At 57.3% G+C, this 23,363-nt stretch overlaps 4 protein-coding genes across 8 annotated transcripts in view; 3 read left to right on the forward strand and 1 right to left on the reverse strand.

The window, feature by feature from the left end:
* XPO7 (exportin 7) overlaps window positions 1–10,131 on the forward strand; it is a 50,087-nt gene extending 39,956 nt beyond the window's left edge. For all 3 annotated transcript variants that reach the window (XM_030034824.2, XM_030034822.1, XM_030034823.1), the window contains exons 18-28: window positions 282–390; window positions 858–964; window positions 1,450–1,538; window positions 2,268–2,375; window positions 3,494–3,576; window positions 4,147–4,361; window positions 5,543–5,681; window positions 6,012–6,172; window positions 7,784–7,882; window positions 8,223–8,350; window positions 8,499–10,131. In XM_030034824.2, coding sequence (XP_029890684.1) covers window positions 282–390; window positions 858–964; window positions 1,450–1,538; window positions 2,268–2,375; window positions 3,494–3,576; window positions 4,147–4,361; window positions 5,543–5,681; window positions 6,012–6,172; window positions 7,784–7,882; window positions 8,223–8,350; window positions 8,499–8,592 — 1,332 coding nt within the window. In that variant the 3' untranslated portion in view covers window positions 8,593–10,131. The remainder of the gene's footprint in view (window positions 1–281; window positions 391–857; window positions 965–1,449; window positions 1,539–2,267; window positions 2,376–3,493; window positions 3,577–4,146; window positions 4,362–5,542; window positions 5,682–6,011; window positions 6,173–7,783; window positions 7,883–8,222; window positions 8,351–8,498) is intronic.
* Window positions 9,512–12,044, reverse strand: PBDC1 (polysaccharide biosynthesis domain containing 1). Its single transcript, XM_030034829.2, has 6 exons — window positions 11,992–12,044; window positions 11,838–11,903; window positions 11,311–11,370; window positions 11,050–11,190; window positions 10,850–10,961; window positions 9,512–10,696 (listed from the first exon to the last, which is right to left on the reverse strand). The coding sequence occupies exons 1-6, from the start codon at window positions 12,007–12,009 to the stop codon at window positions 10,575–10,577; spliced, it is 519 nt and encodes a 172-aa protein (XP_029890689.1). The 5' UTR covers window positions 12,010–12,044; the 3' UTR covers window positions 9,512–10,574.
* On the forward strand, window positions 10,736–22,274 carry FGF17 (fibroblast growth factor 17). Of its 2 annotated transcripts, none has more exons than XM_030034827.1 (6): window positions 10,736–10,752; window positions 17,858–17,875; window positions 18,057–18,093; window positions 20,189–20,366; window positions 21,479–21,585; window positions 21,978–22,274. In XM_030034827.1, the coding sequence occupies exons 1-6, from the start codon at window positions 10,736–10,738 to the stop codon at window positions 22,272–22,274; spliced, it is 654 nt and encodes a 217-aa protein (XP_029890687.1). The 2 variants fall into 2 exon arrangements, with proteins under 2 accessions (XP_029890687.1, XP_029890688.1); XM_030034828.1 differs by having other exon boundaries at window positions 20,222–20,366.
* NPM2 (nucleophosmin/nucleoplasmin 2) lies at window positions 12,575–15,353 on the forward strand. Of its 2 annotated transcripts, XM_030034825.1 has the most exons (10): window positions 12,575–12,587; window positions 13,490–13,566; window positions 13,685–13,770; window positions 13,883–13,999; window positions 14,077–14,170; window positions 14,241–14,365; window positions 14,638–14,666; window positions 14,779–14,818; window positions 15,076–15,146; window positions 15,301–15,353. In XM_030034825.1, exons 2-9 carry the CDS (start codon window positions 13,518–13,520, stop codon window positions 15,118–15,120), a joined length of 585 nt encoding a protein of 194 aa, XP_029890685.1. In that variant the 5' UTR covers window positions 12,575–12,587; window positions 13,490–13,517; the 3' UTR covers window positions 15,121–15,146; window positions 15,301–15,353. The 2 variants fall into 2 exon arrangements, with proteins under 2 accessions (XP_029890685.1, XP_029890686.1); XM_030034826.1 differs by lacking the exon at window positions 12,575–12,587 and having other exon boundaries at window positions 13,470–13,566; window positions 14,641–14,666; window positions 14,782–14,818.
* Window positions 22,275–23,363: the final 1,089 nt, after the last annotated feature.

Genomic DNA, 23,363 nt, shown 5'->3' on the forward strand with positions numbered 1-23,363 from the left:
GGAATTCCAAGATGAAAGATGATAGCTCTGGTGTCTTTGCCAGCAGATAGGACACTGCTTCGGGGCGTGCAGGCACGGTGCCTGTTGCCCTCTGGTGGCCTGTTCTCCAAGATGGCTGGCAGATGTGAAGCGGTTAGCAAGATAATTGTGCAGCTCGCTGCTGCTCATCCTTGCGCAGGCTGAGAATTAGACAGGGGGGTGAGGGATCCTCAGCCCCTGATACAGGAGCCCATTCAAGGCGGTGGTTCCCCTTTAACCCATCTCTTCTCTTCCCTTTGCAGAGTGAGCACTTTTCCTTCCTGGGCATTAACAATCAGTCCAACCTGACTGACATGAGATGTCGGACTACGTTCTACACTGCACTTGGGCGTCTTCTCATGGTGGATTTAGGTACTCGGGGCTTTTCTTGGGAACCAGAGTGAAACAGTGACACTGTGGTTTGGATGCTGGGCTCTGCAGTAGGCTAGGTCCTGCTATCTGGGGAGCTGTAAGCTCCTGCAGGAAAGGATGCTGGAATGGGAGAAGCCAAATGGGATAAGAAAAAGGAAGGAAAAGAAGCTCAAGAGTCATTTTGACGCCATGTTGCTAGGTACAGGTAGTCCAGAGGTGCACACCACCAAGGCTGGGGCTAAATTTTTCCTTCATAATATTCCAGTTGTTTTCCTGAGGTGGCAGAGTTTGTTCTAAGCCTTTTCTCTAAGTTAGATATTGGCAGCGATAGATGACCTGTCTAGAAACCTGTAGCCTCTCTGCCTCTAGCTCCATCAGCAAGCAATGTCTGAATGTGTAGCACAGGCAGTACTGCAGGGTGCAGGGATGTGCAGTCTATTTCCTCCTGATTTCTCTTTTTCTTTCAGGGGAAGATGAGGATCAGTATGAGCAGTTCATGCTTCCCCTCACAGCTGCCTTTGAGACTGTGGCACAGATGTTCAGCACAAACACTTTCAATGAACAAGAGGCAAAAGTAAGTTGAGCAGGACCTTCCCTGTTATCCATGCTCTCCCTAGTCTTTCCCTTAGGGGCTTTGACATTTTCAGTTCAGACAGACAGGACAGAACAAGTAACTCCTGCAGAGTGAGAGCCATTCTGCCCTCTGAATGAGACAAGTAGAAGCTGGAGGGATAGGTGCTTTTCTTTCAGTATATGGGGAAGCGACGGTGTGCCTTGCATTCCTTGGGGTCTAGGTGTAGTTCATGTGAGCCTCATCTGCTAGCTTTCCTTCTGCTGGGAATGAAATACCCTAGTACTGTCACTGCACTGGCTCAAATTAAAGAGGGCTTCTGGCACTGAAGAGGAGGAACTGCCTAACCTGGGATTGGCATCCAGCACAGAAAGGCTGTGTTGCAGTTAGAATGGGAGGAAGGGAAGTGGCTCTGGGCTGGTGGAGCCAGGAGGGGGGAGATCCATACATGTGTTATGTTTTAACATATCTTTTCTTTTGCAATACAGAGAACTTTGGTTGGTTTGGTGAGAGACTTGAGGGGAATAGCCTTTGCCTTCAATGCCAAGACCAGCTTCATGATGCTGTTTGAGTGGATGTATCCTTCTGCTGCCCTAAAACATGAGTCATCCTGTGTGTCAGAGGGGAGAACTCTGGCTGACTGCGACCAAATGCCCTATTTTCCCTGCTAAATCCTGATGGGGGTTTCTCTTCACTTTTGTAGTACTCGGTGTCCTGTCTCTCAGCCCTGAAATAGATTTGACTTGGTCTGTCTGCAACCAAGTCAACCTAGAAATCTGCTCAAAGCTGAACTGTTGGGGTTTTTCTGATTGGACCTAAAGAGATTTGACCTGTAAAGCACAAAGGCCTTTAATGGGATGCTTGCATCTCAGCAGCAACAAAAGCTTTCCTCTTGCTCACTAAAGCCAACAGCAGTTGGTATCTTTGTCCTCTTGGTGAGAGCATAGCTGCTCAAAGAGCACGGTATCTAGGCTCCAGATTTCTCTTTGGCTGGTGAAGGTCAGCTGTCTGTTGCAGTGACAGATCTTTGTATCCGTCTTCCCTTTCATTCAAAACCTTTTTGTTTCTGGTTTGTCCTAGTATAAGAAGTGTGGATACAACTCCTTCAACAGACTTTAATTTTTTTTTTTTTTTTTTTTTTTTTCCTGTGATAAAGCAGACCCCAGCAAGCAGCATCTCTGTTTAACCATGTTAAGTAAGTTGCTTTGCAAGGCTTGGGTGCAGTACACAAAATAAGCCTTTTGTAGAAGTTGTGACCTTTTTTCTTCATGCAAAGTAACAAAGTTCCTTAGCTTTCACCTTGCAGCTACCCTTCCTACATGCCAATCCTACAGCGGGCAATTGAACTCTGGTACCATGACCCAGCCTGCACTACACCTGTCCTCAAACTGATGGCTGAGTTGGTACATAATAGGTAAGAACCTCCAGCATCTGAAGGCTGGCAGGGATTTGTGTCTGTCTGCTGCTTCAGCCTTTGTGTGGGTGTTGGTGCGCAGTTGCATTTTCTCTACTTTGGTCTATTTATGCTGCAAAGGCTGCCAAGGGGACAAGGGGGAAACTGGCATTCTTTCAGTAGGGAAGAAAATCTAACGGTTCAGATATCAGTCGTGTCATGACTCAGACCAAGAGACACGATCAATAAGCACTGAATTTCTTCAGCGTCTGCTTCCAAGGACAGCGCTATAAGATGGAGGCAGGCAACTCAGGTTAATTTTTAAAACCTGCGTTTAAAATGAGCATTGTTCTGTCTGGCAGCCAGATTACCACTTTTGCTTTAGAGCATCAGCTCTTTTTGCCAGCAGAGAGGTACCTCTGACACTGTTCAGATAATTCAGATGCTGTCTAATCTGGCAGTGAAAGGTTGCCAAGATGTTGCTCTGGCTTACAGCCAGCTGAACACAACCCTATAGGAAGGGTCCATTGTTACAGCCAAGTGGAAGGGACACAAGTTCAGACACAGTCGTTCGAGAGTTGACTTTCCGTACTGTCGGACTGTTTGCTACATCCGAGCGGCATCTTTGCAGTCGGACAATCCTTACTGGAATAAATCCATTCATTTATTTCAGAGGTGAACTGGACAACTCGCTTTGCTTCAATTGTAAGATCTATTCACTGTAGGGGAAGACATGCCAAGCTCTGAATTCTTGGTCGTGTTATGAATAGGAACTAGTCAGGCGGCCCTACAATGCTGCTTCCAAGATGTTTGCTGTGTTTGTGTACAGTAGCCTAGTGACTATTGCCAAGACAGGATTTCCAGCCTCGATCTTGTAATATTCCTAACGTCTGTGAAATACAGGCCCTTTCTTCTGCGACAGCAGAGCTTGTCTGTCCCTAAGTGACTGTGTCCTGTCTGGCTTTGGTAATGAACAGCAGTGTTTTCTACCAGACCAGGGCATTTTGCTGAACTCTGGGGAGCAGCCCTGGGAGCAGGGTGCCCCATTAGACAGCAGTGCATGGAGGTGCTGGAGTGTTAGCTTTGGTTTTACTCCCAGATACGTCTGAGCTCCAATTTATTCCCTGTCTTTCCATTAGATCCCAACGGCTGCAGTTTGATGTGTCCTCACCGAATGGCATCCTGCTCTTCCGAGAAACGAGTAAAATGATAACTACATATGGTGAGTGTCCAGCAGGTGGGATCCAGGCAGCCTTGGTCTGCCCTTGACTCCTCCGCTTGCTTGAGGAGTGAGGGCTGGGGCACTTGCCAGCTCAGGGAGCAAGCCCAGGCTGGGAAGTAGTGCCAAATCGCTTGCTGAATGCATGCTTAGATACGGAGAGATGCTTCTGCTTGAAGTGCTGGGTGGGCAGGCAAGCAGAAGGGGCAGGGTGTTTGCCATGCAAATAAGGAAGAAAATGACAGCAACGAGCAGGAGCCCAGCTGAGCCCCTTGTGAGTGTGCAAGGTGACACAGGTGAATCTGTGAAGCAAGTGGAGAGCAATCCTGTCCTTATGCTGTTCTGTTTCCACAGCAAAATTACAGGCAGTTGTGTTCTCATGGTTCCTAGTAGAGCCACACTTCTAACTTGTAACAGGTTCCTTAACCTTTGGCTGGGGAATAAGTCTTTGGTGCTGGTGGCTGACTTCTCAGTCACTCTTTATGGCTCTACTTTTGTTTTTCCTGCACCCTGGGGGAGAAGGGGTTTGTATGTGGTTGCTGAAACACTGAGTCCGCTTCTGTGCTCATGCAGGAAATCGTATCCTAACACTTGGGGAGGTTCCAAAAGATCAAGTCTATGCCTTGAAGCTCAAGGGGATTTCCATCTGCTTCTCCATGCTGAAGGCTGCACTGAGTGGGAGCTACGTCAACTTTGGGGTCTTCCGTCTGTATGGCGATGATGCACTGGACAATGCCTTGCAAACTTTTATCAAGCTTCTGCTTTCCATCCCTCACAGTGACCTTCTGGTAAGCTGACACCTGTGATTAGCAGTGTAAACACATGGCTAGGGAAGACAGGGTTGGAAGATTATACAGTAAAGGAATACTTTAATCAGAGAGACGAGTGAACTTGTGCCACTTCCTGGAACCCCAGCTATAGGCACAGGCCAGCAGGAAATTACAGCTCCTGGAATGTGCAGTGGCAGGTCCTGCATGAAGGCTGTAACCCCACCACCTAAGGTCCCGCTGGGCAGCCCCGCTGCTCAGCTCTCCAGTGGGGTATGCTCCAAGTCTCAGCAGAGCAATTACCAAAATTATTCCTTCTCTATCTGAAAAACACTTCCTGCGAGTGAAGGATTGTTCTTCCCTGTATCGCCTGTGGGCAGAGATCTCGATGCATCAGCAATTACAGTGCAACCTGCTTGCTGAAGACATCCACCTACGGAGTCTTGCTCCTATCCAGACCTCGTGTACAGAAATCCATTTTGCGGCAGAGCTTTGAGACCCTATCAGCAGTCATACTTGGCAAAATATCAAGGAGAGAGGGCAGCATATATTCCTCCCAAGTCTTACCTGTCTTATTACCATAGCAGGATCTGAAAGTTGTTGTTGCCATCTCTGTGATTGCATTCAGCACGTTCTTGATTTAATATACCGGTGGCCAAACCATTGCTCTTGAGACATGCAGCTCAAATGCAGCTCTTGAGATGGGGCCACTTTGCAGGACTCCCAGGAGAGTCCCCCCCCAATCTGGAGGCTGCTGAGGGGTCTGTGGCACTGACTGCAGTGCAGGCTGCTGAGCCCAGCACTGCGCGTGTTGATTTTTATGTGATCTGGCACTCTACACGGACACCTGGAGAGACAGTTCTATCTCTGCATCTCCAGCACTGGCATCAGTCAGCTAACACTCCCCATTTAGAAAAGAGCAAAGCAGTGGGGAAAGATGTTTTGATATAACAGTGTTGGGAACCTGCTGGACCATTGTTGCTAGAGCCTGTTTGGAAGGCTTTTGGTGGGGAAGAAGGGTGGAAAATATGTTGGCCCATAAGTTATGCTGTGAGAGAGGTTGGTTTGTTCTCTTTCCAGGAGGTTCAGTAAGCAGTTTTCAGGTGATTAATGAATGGGTTGGGTCTAGCAGAAAGCCTTAACTGATGGTTATAGGCTAACCATGAGGCCTTAAAAGTCTTTCTCTCTTCCTTTCTCTGCAGGATTATCCCAAGCTCAGCCAGTCATACTATTCCTTGCTGGAAGTTCTTACCCAGGACCACATGAACTTTATAGCCAGTCTGGAGCCTCATGTAATCATGTATATTCTCTCTTCCATTTCAGAAGGCCTCACTGCACTAGGTAACTACTTCTGCTCTCTGTTGTGCTCTTAGGGCTTTGATTTGGAAGTGGGGAAAGATTTTGATTGCTTTGTATTTCAGGGTAACAGATGAGTTAAGACCTTGTGAATGGGTGGAGGAGTTTCACCTCAGTTAAAGCTGGAGCATTAGAGATAGTGAATATGTCAGTGAGGAAGTTGCTGACCTCTTTAGGATTGGGTGGTTCTTGATTGCAAAGTCCGTAAAAGGACCCAGATAAATGGTGGTGTTTCCCTGGGAGCCTGCCCAAGTGCACCTGAGCAAGGGAAATGCTGGCAGTGCCCCAATATCTCCCCCTTTCCTGTTGTTGCAGACACCATGGTTTGCACAGGCTGTTGCTCCTGTTTGGACCACATTGTCACCTATCTCTTCAAGCAACTGTCCCGCAGCACCAAGAAGAGGACCACACCTCTGACCCAGGAGAGCGACCGGTTCCTGCACATTATGCAGCAGCACCCAGAGATGATTCAGCAGGTAAAGACGGCGTAGGGCCTTGTTGTGGCATGGCATGGTAAACTTCCTGATAAGCCCTGAATTTTTGTAGCATGATGTAATATGGGGGCTGCGTGCTCCCTGCTCTAGAGCCCCAGGCTTTTCCGGAGCAAAAAGGGTTTTTTGCTAGTATTGCATTTCTCCTACACATTCATCATATGGTAGGTCTGATTCAAAGCCATGCTTCAGGGCCATGGTTCTCCCTGTGCAAGGAACACCATTTTAGCATTTTAGATATGAAAGAAAGTAGCCAAAAATGAGCTTTTGTCTTTTGTTTTTTTAAAGAGAAATACAGTTACGAGCGGTGCTGGCAGTTCGTAGAAATGAAGCCAGGAAGCATACCTTCAGCCAGAGAGTGTGCGCTCTGCTGCTGCTTTAAAAAAAAATCAGGGTTTATTTAAATCCCTGGAACAATTCAGTGGTACATCCGCACTCACAGCAGAGCAGGCACCGTGGGGTCCCCATGCTTAACTGCATAGACTTCAGCATACGGGAACAATCTCTCTGCTGTGGCGCTTGTGTTGGGGACCACGTGAACGTTGGGTTCACGGCCTGTTGGAGCACGTGCTGCCTTGGCACCGTTCATGGCTGCCTTCAGAACGGCCTCTGCAGGGTGAATTTGATATTTGAGCTTCACATGCTGGTAGCACATCTGCCATCTGTCTCCTGCCTCCACCCACAACACCTCTGATAGACATGGAGCTTGCTGGGATTTGTCTTCTCTCTGGGTCAGGAGCATGTGCAGTGGCAGAGGATCAATAGTGAGCCGAGACATTTTCCTGGCTTAGATCAGGCTTAGCTCAGCGTATACCTACATGTGCCATGTAGTTGAGGTACCTCTGTGTCATTAAATGACAGATGATTCTGCTCACAGAGGTTCTGGTGCTCCAGAGGGCCCTGCGTTGGGATCTGGATATCTGTACCTTATAGCAAAACACTTCTCTACGCCTCTCGCCTGGCCGTGCTGCTTTGAACAGCAGTGCTCGGTGCATTTCTGACAGTGTTATCCAACCTCGCTCGCTGGTACTTGTCAAAGTGTCAGCGTGACTCCCACATGAAAGGAGAGAATATTGTTCCACCCTTGCTGGTAGATGAAATGCAAAGAAAAGCAGGCTTTTTTGGGGCTAGAAGCTGTGTTTTCTGAGGATAAAAAGAGAAACTGCATCTTCCATACCAGCTAGGTTAGATACTGGCTTGAGCCTAAGGAGGCTTTGGAAGGGAATGCAGACACCCTTAGTGTGGACTAGAGGAAGCTCCCCAGGGCACCACAGCATGTGCTCTGTGCATTTAAGCACTTACTATTACCCTGTTTAAGTGAAGATGAGACAATCTTTCCCCTGGCTGCCTTGGGGCAGGATGGAGTGTGTCAGGAGTAAAAATTCTAACAGCTTTCAGCACCTCCTCCATGTGCCTTCTGTGAAGTTCTCCACCAGTTCATGGGGGCTGCAGGTCCTCCTCTTGTCCCATGGTGCTGAGAACTCCAACACTCGAAGCATCAAAGGTGAATCGTTGGTCCTGAGCCCACACGGTGCTGTGGTGAGGAGAGAGCTGGGACAGAAGGGCTGGTTTTAAACCTCCCTTTCCCTCTTCCAGATGCTGTCGACAGTGCTGAATATCATCATCTTTGAGGACTGCAGGAACCAGTGGTCAATGTCGCGGCCTCTGCTTGGCTTGATACTGCTCAATGAAAAGGTAAACATCCCATCCTCCCGTCGCAGCTGGAGGAGCTGTCTGGGCTTGAGTGATGTTGGAGCCTTTGGGCTGAAGGGAGCAGCACAGCGTCAGAGCAGGTGGTTGGGAAGTCGGGACTTGGAGAGATCATGTGTCGAGGGAAGGGTGTCCAGCCCTCCCCTGCCACAGCCTTGGCGCTCAGGAATCCTATTAACTTTCATTCAGAAGGGCACTAGAAGTCACCTGAAAAACCGTAACGCGTTTCCTCCCTCTTCCTGAGAGCCTGTCGTGCATGCCCTGTCTCAAAGCCAAGGTGGCTATTCATCTGAAAATTAACCCATCCTTCTCTTGTCTTCCCCAGTATTTCTCTGACTTGAGGAACAGTATAGTGAACAGCCAGCCTCCGGAGAAACAGCAGGCAATGCACCTCTGCTTTGAGAACCTCATGGAAGGCATCGAACGCAACCTCCTAACCAAGAACAGGGACAGGTCAGTGTGGGCCAAAGACCCGCGCCCATCCTGAGGCATGCTGAGCCCGTAGCTTAATGCAGAGTCACAGCCTAGAGAGTCCGTGGTCCTCAAAACAGGAGGAACGGGCAACCTCCTGCTCTAACACGCTGCTCTGCCTTTTCCTTAGGTTTACACAAAACCTGTCGGCGTTCAGGCGAGAGGTGAACGACTCCATGAAGAACTCCACCTACGGTGTGAACAGCAACGACATGATGAGCTGACGTCTCCCAACGCCGCCTGTACAGAGCAGCATCTCTTTGGCCTGGCCCAGAGGGGTTACCGTTTCCGATGGAAAGAAAAGAGGGCGTTTCTAATCCCTGCTCTTCCCCAGGGCTGGATTGCGGCGCTCGCTTTGGGCCGTACTCCACGTCCCGAGGGAGGAGGGAACAGGAGGGGTTGTTGAGCTCACCGGGGCAGGGTGCTTCTGTTTCCGTGGGAGGGGGTGGAAGGGCATAAGCCAGGTGCAAGAATCCAGCGTCTCCCTACCCGAATGTCTGCGTGGAACGCCAGCGCTCTGCTGCAGCCTGCCTTGTATAAACATGTACATTTTTTCATAACATTTTGAACAAGGTTTATATTGACTCAGTTTAAAAAAAAAAAAAAAAAAGTGTGATTGAAATTTTTACAGAGTCCTGGTGCACCGGTGCTGGCGTGAGGGTTGTGTATGCGAGTGAGGAAAGCGTGTCCTGCAGGCCTGAAGCTTTACTGGGCGAGGGGTGGGTGTGTGAAAGTGCAGAGATATATTTAGTGACAAGTGTAGAGAGAAGCAAAAAAAAAAAAAAAAAAAAAAAAAAAAACCACAAAAAAAAAAAAAACCAACAACAAAAAAAAGGCATTGTAAAATTCCAAATGTATATTTTTTCTTATTAAGCCCCTTGAAATCACAACTTCCTGTTACCGTCTTGCCCTTGTTATTAGGAACTCTAAGCCATGCCGCGTGATCTTTCATTCGTGCTTGCTCGTGGGTGTCTCTCCTATCCCCCGGTGTAGCAGTAGGCGCTGTCCCCTCGTCAACCCGCTTCTCGCAGGGCCCTCGCCTTCCTCCCTCCGGACCGACGCTGTGCCGGGTGCCTGCCCAGCGCCAATCTCCTCATTCTGCCTTCTCCTTTGGTTTTTTTGGGGTTTTTTTTTTTTCTTCCCCCCCCCTCCCCATCTCAGTCGAGCAGGTAGCACGTGTGGGATGCTCGGGCTGCCGGCGAGCTTGCCGCGCTCTCGGGAGCTCGCAGCAGCGAGCGTGGCCGGCCCCTGCGGCAGCACACACCTGCGCTCGGACCGAGCCGGCAGCGCGGGGCTGCTGCAGCCAACCTGCCGCCTCGGAGGGTTCTTAATAACAAGGTTTGCCTAGCATGAAGTATTTAACGCCCCCTTTAAAATGATTCCATTTTTTTCTAAGTCACCATAATAAATGTTTTGGATATTAAAATTGACTTACAGAGGAAAGCTGATGGGGGAGGGAACCCATTTGCCTTGTACTTTTTCCACTATTGTTGCTGCTAGTCGTGTGCATCCTCTTGCTCAGCTCTACCCACAGACACTCAGTCCTTAGGGCTTCAGTTTCTCTTCCCAGACACCACCTACTCTTTATTTTATTTTATTTTATTCCCCCCCCCCCCCCCCTTTTTTTTTTGTTTTCTTTCCTCTGGCGATTGTGTGTTGGGTCCTTTTTCGCGTGAGCAGATTGCTGGTTGACTTGTAAGGGTGTTTGCTGCATACAGTGTAAGCATTGTGACTGCAAATAAAACTTCAATGGTTTCTACTGAGCCGTGTCTGCCTGGGCATCGCCTGCGCCCCGAGCTCTCCCCTGCGCACCCTGCAGGCAGGAGCTGGCCCCTGCCTGCTGCGGGACAAGTTTTCCACACAAAGCGGGTTAAAAAATTCTATTTGATTTGCGTGGGTGGATCGTACTCCGGCATGGGGGGCCTCAAGTGGTGCAGGCAAAGGTCTAGCCAAAATCAGTGGATTCAACGATAACTTCCTTAGCGGTTTTGGTCCGATCTAGGGAACAACCCTTTGACCACCTGCACCACAAGGAATTTTTTTTTTTTTTTTTTTTTTTTTTTTTAAAACATTTATTTACAGTCTGCAAATGGAGTCTGAACTCAGAGGAGCAGGGAAGGCAGGTACAGCCCTGCTTCTCCCCCTGCCCAGGCAGGGGCCTTTCTGCCCCCTCCTCGGCTCGGTGCCGGGTGAACTCATCCCATCCTCACCCCGACGCCGCTTCTTCTGCCGCAGCAGCCGCCGGCTCCCTGGCACTGCTGTAGACGACGCTGTTACAGCCCTCTCTGTTCCGAGCGATTTCGATGGCGAAAAACTGGATTCTAGTAGCTAAAAGAGGGGAGAGGAAAAACTTAAAAGAGCAGATCCATGGGTTCAGCCTTTCTGTAGCCTCACGTACCCCTTTTCTAGCTGGGACGGCGCTGGCTCCAGCCTGCGCCGCGGCTTTCCGAGCCCAGCCGTGCCGTGCCGGCCCTCGCTCACCGAAGATGGTGTTCTCCTCGGTGTAGTCTTTGCGGCAGTCCAGGCGGAGCAGGGTGCCGTAGTTGAAGTCCTCCACCACCCCCTCGAACCGCAGGCAGAACGGGCGCCATTTCTGGGGAGAAAAAAGCACGGGTATCCCTGGAGCCCCGGGAGAGGGGGAATGGTTGTGTGCGTGTCCCCCCCCCTTGCTCCCCACCGACCTCCTTGGCAGACTCCGATTTGAGTTCTTCGGGGTCGAGCACGTCGATTTTAAGATCCTTGAAGCTCTTCCTGAACTCGCTGTAGATCTGGTCGTCGACTTTGGTGAGGTTCAGAAACTTGGGGTCCACGGAGGAGATGAGCTACACCAAAACGCTAAAGAATTAACCGTGACCCCCCCCCTCCCCACAAGCCCCCCCCCCCACTGCTCTAAGCCCCCCACCACCACTCTGCCCGCCCCCCCCCCCCCCCCCAGGACTTACATTGAAGTAGACCTGGGCGTGCTGGTGTGCCTTCATGGCCCAGGCCAGCTCCACGCGGGGCTGTGGAGGCAAGAGTGGGGTCAGGCAGGGCTGCACTTCTTGGGGGGGGGGGGGGGGTCCTCTCTTTCCCTTTGGGGGGGGGTCATCTCTTTCCCTTTGGGGGGGTTGTGGGTGGGGGGAAGCGAGTGGGGGCAAGGGGGGCAGTGGGGAAGGCTTGAGGGTGACGGGGTGGGGGTCTGGGAGATGCTGTGGACCTGCAAACCCCACAGCAGCCCATCCCTGCGGGACCCCCCCCCCACCTCCCCTCCGGGGGCTGACACCCCCTCGGTGCTGGGGGACCCCCCCCCAGGACGGGGACCGTTCTCCTGGGGCCGAGACACCCCCCCTCGCCATTATAGGGACCCCCCCCGAGCTAGGACCCTCTCCCTAGGCTGGGACACCCCCCCCCGGGACAGGGACACCCCCCTGGGGCTGGGACCCCCCCCCCCCCCCCCGGGAAAGGGCCTTCCCCCCCCGCAGTTACTCACATCGTTCCCGAAGGCCTCGGCCGGCAGCGACAAGGCGTGAGCGGCCGCGGCGGCCTCGCCGGGTCCCTGCGTGGGGAGAAGCTGCTGAGGGACCGCGGAGGGGGGGGGGGGGCCCCGCCGTGTCCCGTCCCCCCCTCGGCCCCATCGGCCCCACCAGCCCCGCCATCGCCATGGTGGGCCCGCGCTGCCGGAAGCGGCGCCGCGGCCCCGCCCACGCGCGCGTGCGCCCGTGGGGACACGGGGGGGGGACACGGCGCGGGGGGGGGGGGGGCAGGGGGCAGGGCAAGGGCACCCGTGGGCAAGGTGGCCCGCGGCGGAGGCTGCGGGGCAAGGTGGCACGCAGAAGGGCGAGGTGACCAGCGGCACGCCAAGGTGGCACACGGCAGGGCAAGGTGCCCCATGGCATGCCAAGGTGGCCCATGGCAGAGGTTGCAAGGCAAGGTGGCACACAGAAGGGCAAAGTGGCCCGTGACACGCCAAGGTGGCACACAGAAGGGCAAGGTGACCAGTGGCACGCCAAGGTGGCACACAGAAGGGCAAGGTGACCCATGGCATAGCAAGGTGCCCCGTGGCATGCCAAGGTGGCCCGTGGCAGAGGTTGCAGGGCAAGGTGGCACACAGAAGGGCAAGGTGACCAGTGGCACGCCAAGGTGGCACACAGAAGGGCAAGGTGACCAGTGACACGCCAGGGTGGCACACAGAAAGGCAAGGTGACCAGTGACACTACAAGGTGGCACACGGAAAGGCAAGGTGACCAGTGGCACGCCAAGGTGGCCCATGGCAGAGGTTGCAGGGCAAGGTGGCCCACAGCAGGGCACGGTGGCCCGTGGCACACCAAGGTGGCCCACGGCAGGGCTCGGTGGCCCGCGGCACACCGAACGGCACGCGGCAGGACCCCAGCGCTGCACCTTGGCACCGCGGAGCTGCCGGGTGCCCGGCGGGGCGGGCAGCGGTGCCAGGGGCTGGCACTGCAGACCCCCGAGCTGGGGGCTGTGCCCCCAACAGCCTCTTCCCGCAGAGCTGGGGGGGACACCAGCCCCACCACCACCACCACCACCACCACCCCCCCGCTGCAAACTGGGACTCTCTGGGGTCACTTCACCGGCTGACGCTTCTCCCGCTGCAGCTTTTGGGGTGGTGGGTCCCCCCTCCGGTCCCGCAGCACCAGGGTGCTGTGGGACCGGGGGGGGGGGCTCAGCAGGGACACCCACCTCCCGGGGTGGGATCGAGGGGCTCTTCTGCTCGTCAGCCGTGATGCAGGACAGAGCTCAGGGCTCACACACACCTGGGGGGGTCTAATTGCCCCTCAGGTGCTGTTGCTATTTAAGATGGAAAGGGCCAGGGGTGCTGATTAATTGATTGATTGGGTGGGGGGGGGGGGGGTCCTCTGCCTCTATAAGCTGCCTGGGTGGGGGGGCTTGCTGGTGTGTTTGGAGGCTGCTCTTGGGCTGGTAATTAAATTGAGGGTCTGGGGGTGAGTTTTCTAGTGCAGCGTTAGTAGCTGGTTGTGTCGCTTCTGGGGACGAGGTGTTGGGGGAGCGTGAGGGGGGACGAGCTCTGGCTGTAGCTGGTGGAGGGCTGGGGGGGGGGTCCTGCAGTCTTGGGCGGGGGGGGGGGGATTCCTGCAGAGCAGTGCTGTGTGCTTCCCCCAGGCTGAGGGATCCTGGAGCCGTATCCCTTATGGAGAGCATCGACAGCAAATCTGAGAAGCCTGTGTCCATGATCTGGGGTAAGCACTGGGGCACCCCAGCAGCGTCCCGGTGGGGCTGGGGGCTGTACTGGGCTGCTCCCCCCCCCCCCCCCCCCCAACCCTGAGCAGCCCCACTGTGACACCAGTCTGCCCGCAGGGTGTGAGTTGAGCAGCGAGCAGGACTCCTACACCTTCCAGGTACCGGAGGAATGGCAGTGTGAGCAGCAGCTGGCCCTGCGGACGGTAGGTGGTCCCTGTGTGCCCCCCCCCCCCCCCAAACCCCCAGGGGTCCCAGGCAAGGGATGCCTGGATGCTATGGGGGTCACGGGGGGAATGTTCTTCTCGTTCCCCAAAGATCTGCCTGGGAGAGATGGCACGGGATGAGTTCCACGTGGTGGAGATCGTGCTGGCTGAGGGGGGTGCCCGCTCCCCGGTACCCTTGGCCACGCTGAAGCCTTCTGTGCTGCCCATGGTGAGTGCCCAGGGGTGGGGGCTGCCCCGGGGAGGGGGGCTGCTGCCGGTGGGTGCTACCACCCTCCTCCCTTCCAGGCCACCCTGATGGGAGTGGAGCTGACACCTCCAGTCACCTTCCACCTGAGAGCCGGCTCCGGCCCCGTCTACATCAGCGGGCAGCACGTCTCCAGTAAGTATTGGGGTACCACCACCCTGTGCCCCCTTCTTGGGAGCGGGGGCTCAGCCAGCCGTTCCCACAGTGATGTCCAACCTGTCCTGGGATGAGGAAGAGGAAGAGGAGGATGCTGAGGAAGAGGAACCAGCAGAGGAGTCCCCCAAGAAGCCCCCCAAGGGCCAAGCTGACAAGAAGGGCAATGCTGCCAAGGTAAGCACCCCCTTGGCTGGGGACGCGGTGTGCGGAGGGGTCCCCGTGCCATGGGGGGGGGGGAGCATGCAGCCACCTCTGCTGGGAGCTTCCCATGCCCTGATCCCCAGGGATGGGCTGCTCTGCGCTCCCACCGAACCCCAGCCCCAAACCCCTCTCTGTGAAGGGGGTGAGCCGTAATCTTCATCCCTTGGGGAGGGAGGAAGAGTCACAGGCTCTGTAGCGTAGTCCCCATCCTGCCTGCCATCTACATCTTCCTCTCTCTCCCCTAGAAGAGGAGGCTGGAGAAGGAGGATGAGCTGTGAGTATGATGGAGGGAAATGTATCCACCAGCCCTACTGTGGAGCAGGGGATCCCCCCACGCTGCTGGGACCCCGCACCCCTAATCCCAGCCCTCCCCTTTTTCTCCCAAGCAGGAACAACATCTCCCCCGAGGACCCCCTTCCCAGCAAGGTAGGAGCCGGCCGGGGTGTCCCTCTGCATCTCCCGCTTACCCCATCCCAGCCAGGCATCTGGGTTAACACTCATTGACCAGGACTTGGGAGCTCCTGGGGAGAGCAAGGGGCTGATGTGTGATGCTAATCAGCTGCTGAACTCAAAAAATGGGGGAAAAACACAGGGCCAGGCTGTTCTGACCGGCTGTGCCTGGGGCTGGGGGTTCCCCGAGCCCGGACCCCCCCTGGTACTCAGCCACGGTCCCATCCCTGCAGGGACGAGGAGCTGACCGGGGCAGGGAGGCAGCAGCGAAGAAGTAGCAGGAGCTGTGGCAGAGCCCAGCCAGGTATGGGGCAGTGGGATGGGGTGGCTGGGTGTGAGGGAGGGACCCGTGCGTGCCCCCCCATCTCATGGCTGAGTGGGGCTGGGACAGACCCACACCCAAAGCAGGGTCAGCTGGGGATGCCTGTGTTGTAAGACCCTTTTTCCTTCCCTTCCAGGTGTAGAAGAGCCTGGAAAGCTGCTGGTTTGGTGTTGTCCTTCCCCAATAAAGGGTGTTTTGCACTCCTGGCTCCCTGTGCTGGGGATGGAGGGGTTGGGGGGGGGGGGGGCTGTGGGAGCATCCTCCATCCTGACCAGGGGCTATTCCTGCCTCCCCCCAGGGCTGTGAGGAGCCCTGTGCCCGCTGCCCTGGCTCTGGTGCGTTGCCTGCCTTGACAGCATCCTTCCCTTCAGGCTGGGGGGGCCGGCAGCAGCCCCCCTACCCCCTGTCCTGCGCAGGGTAACAAGTGTTGCTTGTGAATAGGAGACAAAGGGGGATTACCGAGCAGCAGGGAGATGATTATAACCCATTGACCTGGCCTTGGTCTGGAGGCAGCAGGTATTTGTGGAGGGTCCGGTGCCCCTCGGGAGCGTGCGGGGGGACTGCTGTGTCTCAGATTGGCTCCGAGAGGGGAGCTGAGCCCACCACAAAGGCAGGCTTTAGTCTGCTCCAGGTGTGGGGCAGCAGGGCTGAGCCTCTGGGGATTGTGTGTGGGGGGGGATGCCAAGGCTGGGGGGGGACGACTCTGGGGCCAGGTCAGTCCCCAGCTGTGGGGAGCAGGGTGCCCTATTTGGGCTGCCGGGGGGAGGCTGGGGGAGCTGCCGTGCTGGGGACTTGGGGGGGGGGGGGGGGGGGGGATGGACAGGGGCTAACCTTGCAGGGCACGGTCCCCAGATGCTCTCGCCTGCAAGGGCCACACGCAGAAGGTTTTGACAGGCAGCCCTGTCCCTTCAGCCTTTCCTCGCCCTGCAGGGGCTGCTTGCACAAGCCAGCCCCCCCACTGGTGCGTTGACAGCTCCCCGGGACCCTCTGCCCCAAACCGGGGAGGGGGGAGATGGGATGGGACACACCAGGAGTGACGATGGCTCTACAGCCATCAATCATTCCCTGTGGCCCCTGAGGGATGCTGAGTCCTGGGGATAGGGAGGGGGGGGGCTTGTCCCCATGGGCACTGGGGTGGAAGGGGACCCCCTCAGCCAGGGGGTGCCACACTTGTGGTTACTGGGGGCTGCAAACTGTGTTTCAGGCTGAATTCCTGGCCCAGGAGGTGAGAAGGCATCGGGGGAGGTCTAATTTGGGTCATTAGCACTGAATCAGGCCCCCCACCCTCCTGCAGATGGGGGTGTGTGGGTACCCTGCTGATCTCCATCATGCCTTTCCCGAGGGGCCTGATACCCCCCCCCTCCTTGCACTGATGGGGAAACTGAGGCATAAGCATGGAGGCAAGCTGTTTCTATACTAAACCCCTGATCCCATCTGCTGGGATGTTTTACCCCCCCTGAGGCATTACCCCAGCCTCCTGCCGGGGTATTTATAAGGCACTTAGCACCTCCCCGGCCGAGCAAATGGAGCGTGGAGGGGTGCACAGCCTCCATCTCCTGACGGGGAGGTGATACCCGATGGGGCTGGGAGCAAGCAGGAGAAAGTGGGGAGCTGTTGGTGGGTGCATGGGGGGCTGTGACTGGGTCCCCAGAGCCCCCCCCCCCCCAGCATTAAACCAGCTGGTTGAAAACTGCTACGGTGCTTTTCTGTGCCCAATGCAAGGACCAGGGCCGTGCCTGGCACCTTGGTGAAAGGAGGGTGACAAAAAGCATCCTCTGTGCCACCGCATCCCTCCCCGAGGCCTGACACGGCTCTCCCCACAGCGGGGGGCTTTTCCCATCCGTGGTCCCATCGCCATGCCCCACAGCATCACCCCCCCCTTCCTCATCTCCCCTGCCCCGGCATCTTCCCTTCCACGGGGCGAGGTGGGGGGCTTTGCCACCCCCTGCGATGGGGACACCCCGAGCGGCTGAGCCTCCCCCCCCCCTGCCTCCACGCCTCCCCGTCCCCTCCTCCTGCCCTGGCCCCTGCTAGGTCCGATCCTCCTTCCCTCCGCAGTGCCGACTGCCTCCCGGGAGAGGTCCAGCCCCTCTTTACACGGGCTCTCCCCACCTTTAAAGGCTGCCGCTTCGTGCATCTCCCACCATCGCCAGGTCAGGACTGGGAGGGTGCCGGCGGCTCGATGGAACGGGGGGCTGCGGGTGCCGCCCTTGACGGTGGGCGACCCTGCCTTGCCCGCAGCCGCCTTTCCCGCTAGCTGCTGCCGGAGGGAGATGCAAACCGGGGACTAACCCAAGGACGGGAGGCTGATGGGGTGGGGACGCGGGGGACAGGATGGATCTGGATGCCCCCAAAGCTTAGGACGCGCAGCCCCCAGGGCCGGAGGAGGAGGAGAGGACCCGACCCCGGCCGCCTTCCCCATGCTCCGTCGCCGCCGCTGCTCCGGAGACGTTGGCATCGCACGTGGGCTCGCCGGTGCGGCGACAGCCTGGGTTTCACCCGGTTTTTCCCTCGCCCACCCCGAGCGTGGGGATCACCCGAGGAAGGAGGGGACGGGCTGCTCCTCGGCTTTCCCTGCCCCGGCGGGGATGTGCCGGCGGTGAGGGAGGGCAGGTTTGCAGAGAGCCCGCGGCCGTGCCTTCGTTTCATGCCGGTGCGTGGGGGCCTTCGACGAGCGCCATGCAACCCATCAGCCTGCAGAACCTCTCCATGTAAGCCCCGCGCGCCGCTTGTTGCAATTCTTTGCAACCCGGGTTTATCAGTAGTTTATTCTTAGTGCCGTTAGACACGGCTGTTCCTTGTGGGGTGTGCGGGGCGGGGGGGGAGAGAAAACAACTAACCCCGAACAAAACACCTTGTTTCTCCCCCTTTCTCTTTTGTCTCCCGCTGCAGATGTTTCCAGCTCCTCATGTTCTCCTGCCAGACCCAGGTACGTGGATATGTTTTACTAACCCCGCGGCACGTCTGGCCGTGCCGCAGAGCCGGGCTGGGCGAAGGCGCCCGCTCTGCCGTCCGCCGAGCTAACCGTTTGCTTTGGGGATGTCCTTTGCTCTGGCGAGGGGCTTCCCCGGGGACCGAGGGGGCCGGTGCCTGCCCACCCCAAGCGGTACCCAGCTCCGGGCAGGGGAAGGATGCCGCGAAGGTGCCCGCGGGGTCGTGTCCCCACCGGAGCCGGCTGTGCCCATCAGCACCGGCTTCGGGGCTGCGATGGGCTCGTACTGGGGTATCTGCGATGGGGAGGCACGATCTCCCCGGGCTCCTCCGGTTTCCCATCTGCCTGGGGCTGCTGGGCCTGGGCAAGGTCAGTGGGAAAGCCCTTCCCCGGGCAGACAATACATTTCTTGTAGCCTTGTTCGGGGAGAAATGTGCCAAGTCCGTCAGCCTTGAGCTCTCGGGGCCGGACTCTGGCCTCGCTCACGCCGAGGCCAGCTGCCGAGGGGGTTAATGGGGCCGAGCAGGTTCTGGTCGCCCCAGCAGCGGGGTGGTGTGAGGTTCGACACCCCCTCCCCTCTCCCCCCAACCCTCTCAGGCTGCACCATCCCTTTTTGTGCGCTTTAGAAAGGCAGCAACTATTAAAATGCACTGTTCCATATCAGCACCCTCTGCTCCAGAGCCCGAACAAAACCCCCGTAGCTGCCGGCCCCAGCAGCCTTAATACGTGCTCGGGACCTTTTTTCTTTTTTTTCTCTTTTTTTTTTTTTTTTTTTTTTTCCCCAAGGTAAATGCTTTTATTTCTTTGAAAATGAGAGGGGAAGGGAACTGCCTTTGATGGAGAGGGGCCACTCCCCCCCCCCAGCCCACCTCCTCGGCCAGCCCCAAAGGCTTTAAAGTGGATCCTGGCAGGAAATGAGTCCCCAGTCTCACACAAAGGTGGTGGGGAGCCGGGGGGGTACAGGGGGGGCAGGCAGTGCCCCCCACCATCCTGCTGCTCCCCCCGCCCCGCAAGAAGAACGGACAGGACCTGGTCCCCTCGTGCCGGGCTTCACGCCCGGTGAGGCGATGCTGCAGCATCCCGAGGGATGCGGGACGGCAGGTCCCGTGCAGCGGGGTGATGCTGCGCACCCCAAACTGGGCAGCCAGCTCCCCAAATGCTCCCCAGGTGTTCCCAGGGGATGAGCTCCCCGGGGGAGCAGCAGGAGATGTGTCCGTCCTCCCCTGGAGCGCATCCCCTGCCCGCAGCCCTTTCGGAGCTGGTTTTTGGGTCAGCATCCCTCAGCCCCTGAGCCCCAGCTTCCCGCTTGCACCAGGATTAAACCAGGTTTTCTCTTAAGATGCACGTTGAGAGGTGCTGGTTGGAGCCTGGTGTGGGGACGGGGGCTGACCACCAGCACTAATTCTCCCCCTCCCCAGCTCATCTGCAGTAATTAGCTGCTGTTTACCATACTGTAACCTTCATGTGTTTGTGCTGCATAAGCCGTGGAGCTGTTTCGGGTCCGCGAGGTGTTTTATTCCTCTGGTGCCTGTGCGTGCTGAGGGTAGACTGGGAAGGGATGGCTCTGCGCCTGGGACACCCAGCCCGGCTTTAGGTGGGTCTCGCCCACCACGAGGGACCCAGTGGGTCAGCCCTCGCATCCCAGCCTGTCCTCAGCACCTGCCTGGAGGCAAAGGGTGCTGCCCGAGCAGGAGATGCTGCCGAGCGTCCGTCTGGCCGGGAGCAGCAGCTCGACCGCGCTCCCGAGGGACCAGCCGGCTGTGCCCGGAGGAGAGCATCCTTCCCTGCGAGACCCTGCATCCTCCTCGCGAGCGGGATGCCAAGCAACATCTCTGCCTCTCCCTGCCTGCCATGCCAATCGCTCTCGGGTCCAAAGCATCTGCTCGGTGCCTTCGTCGCTGCTCAAAAGGGACCAGCTTGGCTGGCGATGGCTGGGAGCTCTCCCTCGCCCGCAGACGGGGGGGTAGCGGGTGGATCTCCGTGTCCCCCGGCGCCAACCCCAGCCCTCGCACCCCGCCGGGCTCCCCGCTCCATCCCCTTGCCGTCGGCTGTCCAAAACAAATTGATTTTATTTTTCCCTTTGTAAACAAAGGGGGAGAATCAACCGTCTCCTAATTTTAACCAGTACGTGAGGGACCAGGGTGCCATGACCGACCAGCTGAGCCGACGGCAGATCAGGGAGTACCAGCTCTACAGCCGGACCAGCGGCAAGCACGTCCAGGTGAACGGCAAAAGAATCACCGCCACCGCCGAGGACGGCAACAAGTTTGGTAAGGGGCCGGTGGCTCCGTGGAGGGGTTTAGCTGCAGCCTAGGATGGATGTGCTCGTGCAAGGGCTGGAAAAGGTCAGGGAAATGTCTCTTCCCGGAGGAATTTTTGCAGGGGGAATGGGGGGTGTGGGGAGGTTTTAATTGCCCCGGCTGGCTGGTTTTATACCCCAAAATTCCCCAAGTAACTCCTGTGAGAGCATGGCTCCCGACCAGCCAGCCTTGACCTCAAAACTTCCAAAATCACTTATTTCTCTGCTACCATGCAGCATTTATAAGCTCTATATTTAGGGCTTTTGCTTTCTAATCTCTTCTCGGCGTGAGACAACTTTTCCTGGAGGAGAATTGCCTGATCCCAGCATCAGCCTCTTAAATATCCATACGTGGTGGGCAGCACGGGCAGCCCACCCGGGGCAGAGCCCACCCGAACACATCACCTTTCCCCGCAGGGCTTGTTGGGGAGCTCCAGCCCTGACGCCCCGCTGACGGGCATCGCAGCCCCGCAAAGGCCAGGCTGGCATCCCCAGTATCTAAAAGCTTCGGGAAAGGCTTTTCAAAGCTGGGTGACCGGCGAGGCTGATTCACCACCTCTCCAGGTCTCCCTGCCTGCTCAGGCACAGGCTGTCAGGAGCACAGGACCCGCCGGGGTCATTGGTTTCAGTGTCGGCTCCCAACCTTTGCAGCCACCGCTGTGTTGTAGAGAAACAATGAGGACGAGGATAATTAACCCGCCGGGTGCTGGACTCGGTCTAGCCCTAGAGAACCCATTGAATCGCCGACAATGCGGATGTGCCGGGGGCGGCGGGGGGGAAGGAAGGGGCCGTTGCTCTCCCCAGCGCCTTCATCAAACACCCGGTTTGACTCTGCTGGGTTTTAACAAAGGCCCTTTAGCATCATGGCTGGGGAGCATCCTCCGGCAAGGGCTGCTCTGCCCCGGCTGCGGGGGCTCGCCGTCCTCCCAGCCCCACCGGTGATGGGCAGAAAGGGCAGGGAGGGATGCTGGGGGGTGAGACGGAGGCAGGGAGAAGGGGACGGGGGTGGTTTGGGTGCCAGTAGCTCATGGGGGGTTGCCAAAGCCCCCGTGGGACACTTTGCCCTTGCTCCCTTCCTTGCAGCCAAGCTCATCGTGGAGACGGACACCTTCGGGAGCCGCGTCCGCATCAAGGGGGCTGAGAGCGAGAAGTACATCTGCATGAGCAAGCGGGGCAAGCTCATCGGGAAAGTGAGTCCAGGCCCCCCCACGCTCGCCCTTCGTGTGTCCCCGGTCCCCAGAGCTCAGCCCGGGCAACTCGACGAGCAGCTGGAGCCGGGATGCTCGGCCAGGCTGGTCCCCGTGTCCCCAGTCATAGGGGCTGTGTTGGTGCAATGGGGGGCTCTCCCCGCCCCACCCAGAAGCTACCAGTCCCCCTTCTCCTCCATCAGCACCATGCTGCGAGGAGAAGCCCTTGGGGAGCTGGTCCTGGTGCATCGGCGTTGGTGCCACGGCGAACGTGGCAGGGATGGGTTGGGGGGTGGCAGGGATGGGCTGGGGGGTGGCAGCACCTCTTGGGTCCCATCCGCAAGCCCCCATCCCCATCCCTACGGGTCCTAAGCGTCCCTCTCCTCCTCCCGCAGCCCAACGGCAAGAGCAAGGACTGCATCTTCACAGAGATCGTGCTGGAGAACAACTACACGGCTTTCCAAAACGCCCGCTACGAGGGCTGGTACATGGCCTTTACCCGCAAAGGTCGGCCCCGCAAAGCCTCCCGCAGCCGCCAGAACCAGCGAGAAGCCCACTTCATCAAGCGCCTGTACCGCGGGCAGCTGCCCTTCCCCAACAACGCCGAGCGGCAGAAGCAGTTCGAGTTCGTCGGCTCGTCCTCCCCCACCCGCCGGACCCGTCGCACCCGTGCCCCTCGCCCACGCACGTAACGCCCGGCGGCCCCTGGACTGGCCCCCCGCCGGGCTCTGCCCTCCTCATCCTCACGGCCTTCGGCCTCGCCAGACTCTGCCCCTTCTCCTGGCACCCTCCAGCACTGTTTCTTCCCCGTTTCTTTTTTGAAAGATGCTCTATTTTTATACTTCTCTTGGGCAGCACGAATAGGTTGGGGAGCGCACGCTTTGGGCACGGTCACTGGTGTTTATAGCCCCACGCTGGGGTCCCTTCATCCCTGGAGCATCCCGTGGTACCCACATTCACCACCCAGTGCCTTTGCCCGCTCCCCTTGGCAGCCTCTCGGAGACTTGTCCCCATGCCACCGAGGGCTAGGACCCCCGCACATGTTCCCATCCTCAAAAGACCTGGCTCTCGGTGCCAGGGATGGATGGGACCGGCCACGAGACTGTGGGATATCCCCTCCGGAGCGGGATGGAGAGCCTGTCCCCAGCCCTGGGGTCAGCGGGATGCTGTGCCCGTCCCTGTGAGGGATGGCAGGGCACCACGGGCGGCCAGGTGATGGGGAGTGTGGGGTGCCGGTCTGTCCGTCGGTCTGTCTGTGCAGCTCTGGAGGGGAGGCGGGGGGTGCCCGGGCACGCAGACCCCAGGGCCGGCACTTGTATCCCCGCAGCCATGGGGTCTCTGCGTTATTTATTGGAGAGGAAGGTCTGTGCCCTCTCCCGGTGGCACCACGGTGCTGGCAGTGTGGGGACACGTGTGAGTGCCCATGAGGCTCTGCTGGCCAAAGAGAAACCACCTTTAGGTTATTTTCATTTTTTGATTGGTTATGTGCGTGTTTTTATGAGTTCTGCTGTTTCCTTTACCAGTCAGTTTTAGGCCTAAACAGTTAGACTTTGGAGTTTATTTGTGTAAAGGAGGAAACCCCGAGGCAAATAAAAGCGAGTGTCTAGACTGATGGGGCCTGGGGGAGTTTTCGTTCCCGAGCTGAGGCTTTGCCACTGGCTTCGTGCCTGTTGGAATGGGGGGGCACCCAGCTTCGCCTTGGCACAGGGTGTCCTCACCCACCTATGGTGCAAGCACCCGATGCTCGGGGAGAGATGGCAGAAGGATGAAGGTGACCATTG

This window comes from Aquila chrysaetos, chromosome 13, assembly GCF_900496995.4.
Source record: "Aquila chrysaetos chrysaetos chromosome 13, bAquChr1.4, whole genome shotgun sequence".
Classification (NCBI taxonomy): domain Eukaryota; kingdom Metazoa; phylum Chordata; class Aves; order Accipitriformes; family Accipitridae; genus Aquila; species Aquila chrysaetos.

What these genes read in the sequence shown, in the direction of transcription:
- FGF17 (XM_030034827.1), top strand. An exon ending in CGAGGACGGCAACAAGTTTG is followed by an intron (nt 20,367 to 21,478) that starts GTAAGGGGCCGG and finishes CCTTCCTTGCAG; the next exon opens with CCAAGCTCATCGTGGAGACG. An exon ending in GGGGCAAGCTCATCGGGAAA is followed by an intron (nt 21,586 to 21,977) that starts GTGAGTCCAGGC and finishes CTCCTCCCGCAG; the next exon opens with CCCAACGGCAAGAGCAAGGA.
- PBDC1 (XM_030034829.2), bottom strand. An exon ending in CCGAGGCCTTCGGGAACGAT is followed by an intron (nt 11,371 to 11,837) that starts GTGAGTAACTGC and finishes TTGCCTCCACAG; the next exon opens with CCCCGCGTGGAGCTGGCCTG. An exon ending in CGAGGAGAACACCATCTTCG is followed by an intron (nt 10,697 to 10,849) that starts GTGAGCGAGGGC and finishes CCCCTCTTTTAG; the next exon opens with CTACTAGAATCCAGTTTTTC.
- NPM2 (XM_030034825.1), top strand. Translation starts at nt 13,518, where the DNA reads ATGGAGAGCATCGACAGCAAATCTGAGAAGCCTGTGTCCATGATCTGG. An exon ending in GCCTGTGTCCATGATCTGGG is followed by an intron (nt 13,567 to 13,684) that starts GTAAGCACTGGG and finishes GTCTGCCCGCAG; the next exon opens with GGTGTGAGTTGAGCAGCGAG. An exon ending in AGAAGGGCAATGCTGCCAAG is followed by an intron (nt 14,366 to 14,637) that starts GTAAGCACCCCC and finishes TCTCTCCCCTAG; the next exon opens with AAGAGGAGGCTGGAGAAGGA.